The 11,256-nt window shown below is 34.6% G+C and overlaps 1 protein-coding gene across 1 annotated transcript in view; it reads left to right on the top strand.

Annotated features, from left to right (window-relative positions):
- ZPLD1 (zona pellucida like domain containing 1) overlaps positions 1–10,755 on the top strand; it is a 59,406-nt gene extending 48,651 nt beyond the window's left edge. The window contains exons 9-12 of the mRNA XM_006913069.2: positions 2,082–2,253; positions 3,485–3,593; positions 8,953–8,982; positions 9,399–10,755. Coding sequence (XP_006913131.1) covers positions 2,082–2,253; positions 3,485–3,593; positions 8,953–8,982; positions 9,399–9,574 — 487 coding nt within the window. The 3' untranslated portion in view covers positions 9,575–10,755. The remainder of the gene's footprint in view (positions 1–2,081; positions 2,254–3,484; positions 3,594–8,952; positions 8,983–9,398) is intronic.
- Positions 10,756–11,256: the final 501 nt, after the last annotated feature.

Consider the following 11,256-nt stretch of genomic DNA (forward strand, 5'->3'; position numbering starts at 1 on the left):
GCGAATATTTAAAAAATATAGTCCAGGAATACTTTCCTAAATTAAGAGAAATTTATATTGACATAGTGAAAGAATGCCTTGGATAAAAGCAAAGCTTTCAAAAAGTAGATAATAGGGGAACTATAAAAAGACATAGTCAGAACTATAATAAAAATGAGAGACTTTAATGACCTTCTCTCAGGAAACTTAGTTATGGTGGCCAATGATTAAGTAAGGATATAGAAGATCTAAATGACATAATAAATAAGCTATTTGTTGATAGCTAGCAATTTATAACAATATTAGAAAACAGAAAGTCACCACCATTTGGAAGTTTAAAACGCTTAAATAATACTTGGATCAGAAATAAAAATATGAATCAACACTTTGCAATAAATAAAGAACAAGTATGTTCTTTGAAAAAACAAAAAATAGAGAACCACAGCTAATCTAATCTAGAAAAAAAGGGATAAAGGACAAATCTGTAAAAAAGAAAAACAGAAAACATAGAAATAAGGAGGGTATGGCCCTATCAGATATTATAATTAATAAAAGCTCTAAAATTATTAAAGGAATGTGTTACTATGCAAGACTAGACACAAACAAAGATTTAGAATAGCAAGCTGAGAAATATATTCAAACGTGGGAATTTACTCTATGGTAGACTGTGATAGCAAAAATCAGTGGGATAAACAGAGATTTTTTAAAATAATGCTGGACAATGAATAACCATAAGAAAACTATAGCACTGGATCTATATTTCCCTCAACATACCATAATAAACTTTATATAGATTACTAATTTAAGTGTAAGAACTATAGCTTTAAAAATGGTATAAGAAAGCAAATTAACATAGGAAATGTTTTTTTTTTAAACTTTGGAGTAAGGAAAATCTGTCTTCAGCCCAAATACTAGAAGCCATAAAATAAAATATTGAAAATGTAACATAAAAATGAAATCAAACAACACACACACACACACACACACACACACACACACACACACATACACACACACTGAGGAATATCAAACCCAAACAACAAAGTAAAACAATTTATATAACAAGCAAGAATCCCCCTTTCCTAACATTTAAAAAACTTGTAGGAATTGGGAATAAAAAAGGCCAATAACATAACAGAAATTTGGGCAAAAGACAAAATTTTCAGATCCAGAGACACAAATGGCTCTAAAGTATATGAAAAGATGCATGTATTCATTTCCACTAAGAAAATGCAAATTAAAATTATATGTCGATAGTTTAATTTTCCTATCAAATAGAGTACAGTCTTCAAATTTTCCCACACACTTTGTTGATATAGCTCTAGGGAAAAAGGATTTTTTTTTCATACCTCACTGAGGAAGTACAAAATGTAACAATATAGAAGGCAATGTGGCGAATCTATTAAATGGTCTCACAGATACGTTGTACCAATAACACTGCACATATTCATAATGATGTATTATAAGGCTATTTATTATGACTTTTATGTAAAAAGTAAAATAGTTAAAGCAATACAAGTGTCCATAAGTAGGGAACTGACTAAATAAATTGGCACATGTGCATGATGGAATACTGTATAGCTGTGGTAAAAGAAAAAAGAAGCTTGCTAAGTATTGCTATGGAAAGATCTCTACGATGCCTTGCTAATTTAAAAAAGGCAAGGTACAAAATAATGTAGATTGTGCTACAGTTTAAGAAGGAGGGAACAATGAGAATATATTGCTTCTACTTCTATTTGCATATACCCTGGGAAGATGCAATACAAGTTTGTATGTGGAATGGTATAAACAAGGATGAAGTTGGAAGAGAGACTTTTTACTATATATACTTATACTGGTTGGATTTTTGAACCGTATCAATTTACTTCTAAAATTTGACAGTAATATAATCAGAAACCGATCTATTTACATTTTATGATCTAGGTCATTCTTGTCATATTTGTTGAATTAGCCTATTCTTTTATTAAATATCTGTAATATGGCATGATTTTGTTAAGTCTTAATGTAGTGGGATACCCTTAACACTGCAGAAATGTATTTACAAGTCCCAGTGGGCTGGTACTTTCCAGTAAGATCCTGTTTTTCCATTCCCTAAAATATAGCTGTGACAAAGATCCTCAGACCACAGTCATTGAAAATGGCAGAAGCCAGCAGGGCCGGTTTTCCTTTGAAGTATTCCGATTTGTGAAGCACAAGAATCAGAAAATGTCCACTGTCTTCCTGCACTGTGTTACGAAGCTCTGCAGAGCTGATGACTGCCCCTTCCTTATGCCAGTAGGTTGTTTGACAACTTTATTCTAAATTGTCAAATTGATTTAAGCTGAAAGGCTATCAAGTGTTAGGCACTAATTTATGTAGAGAGAGGGGATATGCATCAGGTCAAACTATTTGAAGTAGGATTTATTCATTCATCCAGTAAAGATCTATTGAATACTAGCTTTATACCAACCATTATACTGGGAATACAGAGATGCATGCATGAATTCTGAATTCAGTTAACTTATCCTTTAGGAGCATGAGATAGTTACGGAATAAAACAAGACAAAATATTATGGCACAAAGGCGACATAGATACGAGCTGTAGTAAGAGGCAGTCCTCATCCTTGTGAGTGAGATAAGGCAGGAGATATTGGGAGAATTGGTGGAAGAGAGGAGCCTTGAGCTGAAGATAGATAAACCCCAAAGGGACAAAATCAAGAGTGTGAGAGACGCTCCATGCCAAAGGATGGTCAAAGTCACAGACACATAAAAGAGCAACCAGGGAACTTCCAGTCCTTCATTAAAGCTATGGAGCACAGCGAAAGATGATGGGGAAACCTGAGGGGGTATGGTGGTGCTGGGCTGGCACTAGAAAGGGAGGTTGGGGCCAGATGGCCTGAGTATCCCTTGGATTAAAAGTCAAAGCTATAAAAGGTGTGAATCTGAATTGCTTACAGCTATCATGTAAAATATAGATCCATTTATTAGTGAATAAAAAGATTATATTTCTGACAGATTCCCCCTAGAGTCACATCAATATTAACCCAAGAAAAATGAAGGCGCATTTAAAAATTTTGAAATGGCTTTAATATGTTTATATTATGCTCAAATTCATGCGTTTCTTTATAGTCATTGATTAGTTCTAACTAGCTATATCAGATGGGCTTAAATGTAGAGTCCATATTACCTTGGCTGACCAACATTTCAGGGAAAGATTTATTAAAGGCTTGAGAGAAATAAAAGTAGAGAAGTTTGATAAACACAGCTCTTTTTCGGGAGAGCCACTGAGCTATGTAAATAAATGAGGCGATGCACAATTACAGTGGGAGGAAATAAGAAATATGGCCTAAGCCAGGATAAGAAACATTGTAGCAGTTATATGCAAAGTAATTAAATAAATGCACAGAAGTAAATGAATAAAATTAAACATGTGGTATCTCTTCCAAAAGAATCTGCTTTCCGAATGGCCATAAAGAAACAATTTTGTGCCGGTGTGGAATTTCATTTGTTTTCATTAACTCCTCAGATTTGCAGCCACAGAGAAAGGAGAGATGCGGGGAGGAGGACCACTTGGAGCCCCCGGAGCACTTCGGGAAACGCTGTCCTCTCTGTGGGTCCCATCATTACTCGGAGCGGTAAGAGCGCCCCTCCCTGTGTAGTAATACACGGTTCCAAAATGGCCTGTTGCTTAGCTTCTGAGGAGAACTCATGGTTCCCTATGAGCACTAATTAACCGTAAGACGCAATAAACTGTTAAACAACTTTTAATTTCACAGTTGTTTCCTGTTAACTTATACACAAAGGGCAATATTTTCTTTATCACATTTCCCTTACACACACGTATACCGTACTGGACATTTGCCCTTCTGGATCCACTCTTACCCCCCACCCCCGGCGCTCTGCCTCCGAAGACTGGCCCGGGAGAACTGCCTGCCCCTGCTGCCTTGCCATCTACTTTCCAGCTGTGCCTGGCCAATATGTGACACTGTAAGAGAATGATAGAGAAGTTCACACAGCTCCTGCCAGATACCTCTCTTGACAGAGCTACTCTCAGTTCTGGATACCCTCCCCTTAACACATAGCCCAGGTAACTTGATTTCCTCTTGTGAATTCCCTACATCTTTATTTATAGTCCTATTAAATTCTCCTTAAATTGCCTGGTTTGAGTGTCATTTGTTTCTTCCTAGGATCCTGAATATTACATACCCCAATTCAGTGCACTCATTCATGTTCATGAATCTAATGGACACAACTGTTTATACAGATATATTCTCATGCATACAAATATTTGTGCATGCACGCTTTCTTTTCTCTCTCTCTCTGCCCTTTTCCCCCCAACCCTCCCATACACCAAAGAAATATTGCTTTCCGTCAGCATGAACCCAGAGACATCCAGAACTGGTTAAATAAAACAGACATACAGTATAAACAACACAAATTAGATTTAAAAAAAAGAAAAACACGAAAATTGGGTCTAGTTTTGTCCTAACAAGCTAGGTTTCTTGGGATTTTACTTCACTGCTCTGGGCATGTGTTTCTTCATTTTTAAAATAAAGGTTTTGAAAAAGTAACCTTTAAGATTCTTTCTAACTCTATAGTTCTAAATGTATCTAGAAAAAAGAAAGAAAGCAACAGAATTCTGATTTGGATTATATTCTAACATTTTTTCTCTTTTTTATATTAGTCATACGGCTATTATTTAATGTTTCAATTAGATTATCTTTACCTCTTCTCTCATGCCTCCCATCCTGCAGTGAAAAGAAAGTTTTGCCTGAAATAAGGAATTAAGCAAAAAGTGGTTTGGGCCTGAAAAATCCAGATATTTGCTTTAATTATTGACTCCTCTGTGTTTGTGTAGACATAGCATCATTTCAAAACAAACTAATAGTCTTTTTAAATACTGCAGAAATTTATTAAATATAAAATTTTAAACTTAGTTTATACTCTCTGAGAGTTTGGTATATATTTTGAACGCTTTGAAAATGAGTGGTTTATGGTTTGTAAAAGGCCCAAAGACTTATCTTCATCTAGCTGTCTGAAACTCAGCTATTGTTGCCAATAAGTAAGAATGCTTTGGGGTAGGCGCAATACAAAAATATTTTTATTTCTATGGAGCATATCTAGGGTCATTTTGCTGTAAGAAAAGAACTTTGAAAGGGACATGTTTCTGTTCATTTTTAGTAGATGGCTTTTCCTCCTTATTAACCTCTTTGCCTCCTTCTTACCTGGAGCAAATTGAATTTATTATTATTTTTCTATTTTTTTGAATTTAAATATTACACATTTAAAATAACTTGCTAGTGTAAGATAATTTTTAAAAAGACGAAAATTACTAAGAACCTCCCCCGCCATCCTAGTAATGATTACCAAGTAGAAGTTTCTAATTCTACCATAGCTAACCAGCTCTCCAGGTTTGTAGGTTTCACCTACACTATGTCTAGTCACCCAAAATATCTTGGTTAAAATCCTGAAGAGCTAATGCCTTTAATCACAGCACCACCAATGTCATGCCTGGGTGTCTTCTTTTCTAATTTCAACTTGTTTCCACCTTGAAGGTGACATTTATTCCCTAGCACATTAGCGTTGTCTCCTAGTCACCTCAGTTTCTCCTCGGGTAAAACCTGCAAAGGATCATGTTCAAACCTTCCAGACCCCATTCCTCTCACTCTCTGTGGATTTATTTTTCATAATTTTGATAAATAGCAATAGAATGTTCCTCATTTTTTGGTGATCATGGTGGCCTCATTGTGTAGAGGACCATATATAACAATATTTACCCTGTAATACTGTGATATCCATGCAAAAAAACACATTTTAAATTCCACACAGAGAACTCATAAATCAAGCCACATCCATTCACAGGCAAATCCAATATAAATTTAATGTCCTGCTTAACGATCAAGGCTACCTTCTTTCCTTAGTTTCACTTTATTTTTTACCTTAGATCAGCTAGAATTTATTTCTCCAGGTCCTGTGGCCAATTTTATATAGAATAGTCCAATTTCAGGCTTGATTTGGTCTCTTCAGAGCTCTCTGATACTAGTAATTTTTGCTCTGTTTACTCATTGAACCACTCCTTCACCCTAGACAACTAACTTAGGTCAAGTTTAAAAAGTTGTTAAACCTCAGAATTTTAGTTTTGTTTCTTATTTTAATGAAATCAGTTCCATTCTGTTTATTTTTACCCAACAATGTTGAATCATTTTGTTAGTTTATTTAGGAAAATATTCACATCCTCAAAATTCAAAAACCACAAAATTCCTGAAGTATTCCTTTTTTAAGTTCCCAAATGTGAAGACTATTTGGTCAGAAAATAATTATTATGGGTACTTCTGGCAATTCAAAGGTACAATCGCTGAAAAACTGTGGTCTAATCATTTGTTTACATAAATTCTGATGGAGAAGTCCAAGCCAAACTCTCATTCAACTTGTACCACTGAGTTTTTTGGGAAGTTAATAATTCATCTGAGCATATTAGCTCCTACATGGGACAGGCGCTCTGACAGGAAGGTGGAATACAATAGAGAACAGGCCAGTCTTTGCCCTCAGGGATCTGAGTTCAGAAGCAGAGATAGACTATGAAAGAACATAGCATGGTGGAAAGTAAAAAGTTTGGAGGTTCTGAACTTGAAACATGTGGTCCATTTTACCACATAAGTGATTTAAGATTTAAAAAGAAAGTTTGCTTGTGCTAAGAAAGAGAAAATATTTGTTCTCCATATATCTTCATATTTTCTTTTTCTTCTTTTTCTTTTTTCATTTATTTCAACTACATATATGAGAGAAAAACAGAGAATGACAATTCATTTGCCACTTTTGGCTTATGAACAGCTGTAGTATTGCTGCTACTACTTTTCTCCTATGGGTCCTTTCAAAAAACTTTTTGTTTTTTGAAAAGCCCACCAGGTTTACTGTTCTACTTCCCAAAGGTTTCTTTTGGCATATTTATGTATGTTAAGACCAAGTGGATGGTAGAGAAAAACAGAAGTGTGTTGTGACAGAAAGCTCATGGAAAATGTCTGCCTCTTCTTTCTGGGCTAGACAGTGCTTTGATTTTTTTCTTTTTTTAATTGCAGTGATACTAAAATTGCAAGATACTAGAAATAGCAACCAGATACAGTTATTCTCTCTACCTTTATGCACTACCAAATACAATTCCAAACAATGTTCAAATATAACATGGTTTGATTTCAGCCATCTGTCAAAGGTAGGATGCTTTCAGTTTTTCAGAGTTCTGGAACCTGGAGCTGGTATGGCTTATTTGGCATTTTGTCCCCACATGAAGATTTTGTTGAGAGCCAGGTCCTCATGGGTAACACCTGGGAGAGGAGAGGGTATTCCGACTTCCTTTCTTCACCTCATAATGTAGAAAATACTAGAGGCTTTGCATCATAGCACTTCTGCCTAATTTGGGACACATAGGAGAAAGAAGCTTTCTATTCTTTAATAGAAGCATTTTTTTTTTTAAGTAAATGAATGTGATTTCTAAATAAAGAATAACTGTTAAAAAGGAATTTTAGAGCATTATATATTCTTCATGTTCCAGTGAGGCAATTTGTCTTGAGAAAGGGGCACATAGATCTTTCGGATGAAATAATCACAGTTCGTTCATCCTATCTATTTCCATGAGAAGGAAGTGTCTATAAAACGATGTTGTTTGGAAGTTAGGATTTTCCTAAGGGACCCTTATAAGGAAAATTTGTGGCATTTTTCTTTTTGTCCTATAGCAATGCACTGCACTAGTCTAAAGAATCCTGAGAATGCACACTCTATTAATTTTGGGCATTGTACTTCAGGGATCAAACAGCAGAATCATCATTTTTGCCAAGACTCATATGTCTGAAAAGAAATGGCATCAGATGTTTTATAAATATCTCACCAGGTTTTCCCATCAGTGGTTTCAAATACTAATCCTGGAGTTTTTTGTAGCTTGAGATATTCATCTCTATGACTAAAAATATTTTTCATACTTGGCTAGTTTATATTATTTTAGAAAGAGGATTCTGAAACAGCTTTTATTTAAACATATGTTTACTTTATCATAGAGGCTGTGACAGATGGAAATTTCTTCATCTGTAAAATGGGGGTAGCAATCATATCTAAACCATATGGCTATTATGAGGATTAAATGTGAAAACATGAAACAGCGCTTTGTAAAACTGTATGGGACTATATGCATATTAATTATAATAATATTTACACACCCAAATCAGTCATCTGCACATATTTTATGAATCAAATAACAAACTCTCACAGACACATACACATATTTAAACACAAATATGAAATCCATTCATTGTAAAGCTCAAGGGTTAATTGCTATATGATTACGAAATGGGTAACAATAATCAGGAAGCCAAGTGAATGTGTTTATTGTATCTATTATTATGTTTTGCCAGGGAAAAGTAAAAAATCAACAGCTTCTATCTTTTACTTCACAAATGTGAATAAAACTATAACTCAAGCTCAGACGTCATGTTTTCCTTTCATTTAGTTATTAAGTGTGAATTTATCTTCTTGGAACTTAAAATGATGTTTTTGCAGATTACACTGGGTAAATGGGCAACACTTAAAATAGAGCGGCGCTAAATAATGAATATTTCTCTATAACAGAATAACAAATGACATGTTATAGGGCTATAAAAAATGTAATAGCTGTTAACAGTTATGCCCCTACTAACATGACTAAAGAGATAATGATGAAGCAAAGTTGGCAGGAAAGAATACAGTGCAGTATATTTTGCCATTATGTTTGTATGTCCAGGGCAGTGGCAGGGTGTGGGCTTGGGGAACAGATAGATGATGAAACCTCAGACAAGTGGCATAGAAAATGGGAAAGCACAATGGTTTACGAGGATTTTTATTATTGCCTTCCCCATGGAGCTTGTGGGTGAAGGTGAGGAGACATGTAAATAAAAAGTGATTATAGAATTATAATAAACATAGTTAAATATTTAGAGATACAATGTTATCTTTATTTGTTTTTCCCTCCAGATGAGACTCCAACCAACAATTCACAGCTTGGTAAGATAATTAACAGATATTGAAAATTAAATTATGATTTTTAAATATTTTAAGTATTTTTTGGTGATTAGTTGCAAAACTGTAATCAACTAAATATAATGAAGTCTGCTTTTACAACTTTGTTATATTTTAAATAACAGTTCACTGAGGAATTTTGAACTCGTATGTGACCTGTTTTTATAGCATTTTATAGATGACTTTTTTGTTTGTTTGCTTGCTCAGGGGATACCAGGCCTCTAAACCATGTAATCCTTTGATTATTGGATTGAATTACAGTAAAATAGATGGTCTCATGATCTAGTGTCACGCTGTTAGTCTATAAGATACTGGTGACAGATGTTTTGCAGGTATAAATCAGGATAAGTTGAAATAAATCTGATATTGGATTTTTCCACTGTGTGTTTTATTACTTGCAGGTTCTCCAAATGAACCTCCTTTCCAGCTGAACGCCGTCACCAGTGCATTGATATCAGGAAATGTCATTCTGGGAGTCATGAGCTTTTCCCTGCTCCTGTGCTCACTGGCCCTCCTACACAGGAAGGCACCCACCAGTTTGGTGTTGAACAGCATAAGAAACCCAGTCTTTGACTGATTGTAACAGGTCCCTGCTCTTGAGAGAAGGCTCACTGACCATAACATGTGTGACTGCAGTCAATGTTCCATCTGAATTGAATGCTAGCCAACATTTGATATTTGTAGATTTGGTAGATTTCACAGTGTAGCTCTTTAGCTTAACAATAGTGAAAGCATTTTGATAATATTGCTCTTGTCACTTATGTATACGGTCAGCCGTATTTGTATGGCACCAATGGGTACAATGACAATAAGCACACAATATTCAGGACTTAAGTCTTACAGGATCAGTCATATTTTATTTTACTTCAGTTTTATTTTGCTTTGGTTATAGAGATAAAAGATAGGTATAGAAAAAATGGAATTTGTTATATATTTTATCCCCAAGCATTAAAACTCAAGGTAATGCCATTTAGATTTGCATACGTGGTCCTAAAATAAAAGTTACTTTTTGTTTTATTCCAGATAATTCTGGTTTGAGGACATGTTTTAGTTGGACTGGCCAATTTAGACACCTAAGATTTAAGTACTCATTCTATGACCTTCTGTGTTTTTGGTCAATTTCAATGTCTGGCAACATTCATTTTTCAGAAAAAACTCTTGGGAAATGTATCTCAACTTGGAGCACCCATTTGTGTAGCAAACAGTAAAAACAGCCGTTAACCTCCAAAAGATACTAGGAGATCCTAGATCATTATGCGTTTGGCTGTGATCAGTTTCTCCTGGTTCAAGTGCGAACATCAGCATGTGTTCATTCTCCTCCCAGGTAAACAACTCAGCTGTGACAGCTGTTGTGCTTCTAGCAGTGAGGCAACTGCCAAGATTATTCTTAATTCAAGAATCATTGCCTAGGAAAGCAAAGTGCGATTGTGGGAAGAGGACATTGTCTCCAAATGCAAGCATAGTGTTCCTCTGCAGGTTTTCAACAACCCAAATTTATTTTCTAGAACAAAGAAGAAACAAATTAAGTGTGTTTTATAGAACTTTATTGGAGTCTTTATTTATTGAGAAAGAAAGTTCCTTTTTTCTACAAATTTCTGTTGCTGGCAAAACAAATAGTTTGGAGGAGACTTTCTTTTTCAGGTATCTTCTTGAAGGTGTCATAATTACCATAAAATAAACAAAATTTTCCTCTAATGATAAACTCCAAGAAGCATTTGATCCATTATCGGTTTTGCAAAAAAAATTTAAAAATCAAGTTTTAGGCAGCCTCTGTTCTTACCATAAATAAATAAATAAATAAAATTAACCTTCACTTTATTCAAGCTATCCACACAATTGAACAATTTTTAGGACAAACACCAAAACCTAGAAGGGCCAAGTTAACTAAAAGAAAACTGCGGTAGAAACTAATTTCTATTCAATATGTGTGACCCATTATTCAGTACTTAATTTACTATATTACATGCAAATGACTATGCAATTTTAGATTTGTTTCAAATGAAGTGTCTACACTCTGAAGTTAATAATTAAGTCAATCATCAAATCAAAAAGCAACTTTTCTTCAATTTGTCTGAATAGTTCAGAAGAAAGTGTTTATATAACAATAATTAGCTATATAATTGCCTCAACTTTCTCTTTCAAGGTGTAAATACCATCAGAGTGACATGGGATCTGGAAAATGTCTAGATAATTTCTTTAATATAAAGAAATAGATCACTTAAAAAGCAAATCTCCTCTTCTCTCTGTTATTTCAAAACA

This window comes from Pteropus alecto, unplaced genomic scaffold, assembly GCF_000325575.1.
Source record: "Pteropus alecto unplaced genomic scaffold, ASM32557v1 scaffold20, whole genome shotgun sequence".
NCBI classification, from domain to species: domain Eukaryota; kingdom Metazoa; phylum Chordata; class Mammalia; order Chiroptera; family Pteropodidae; genus Pteropus; species Pteropus alecto.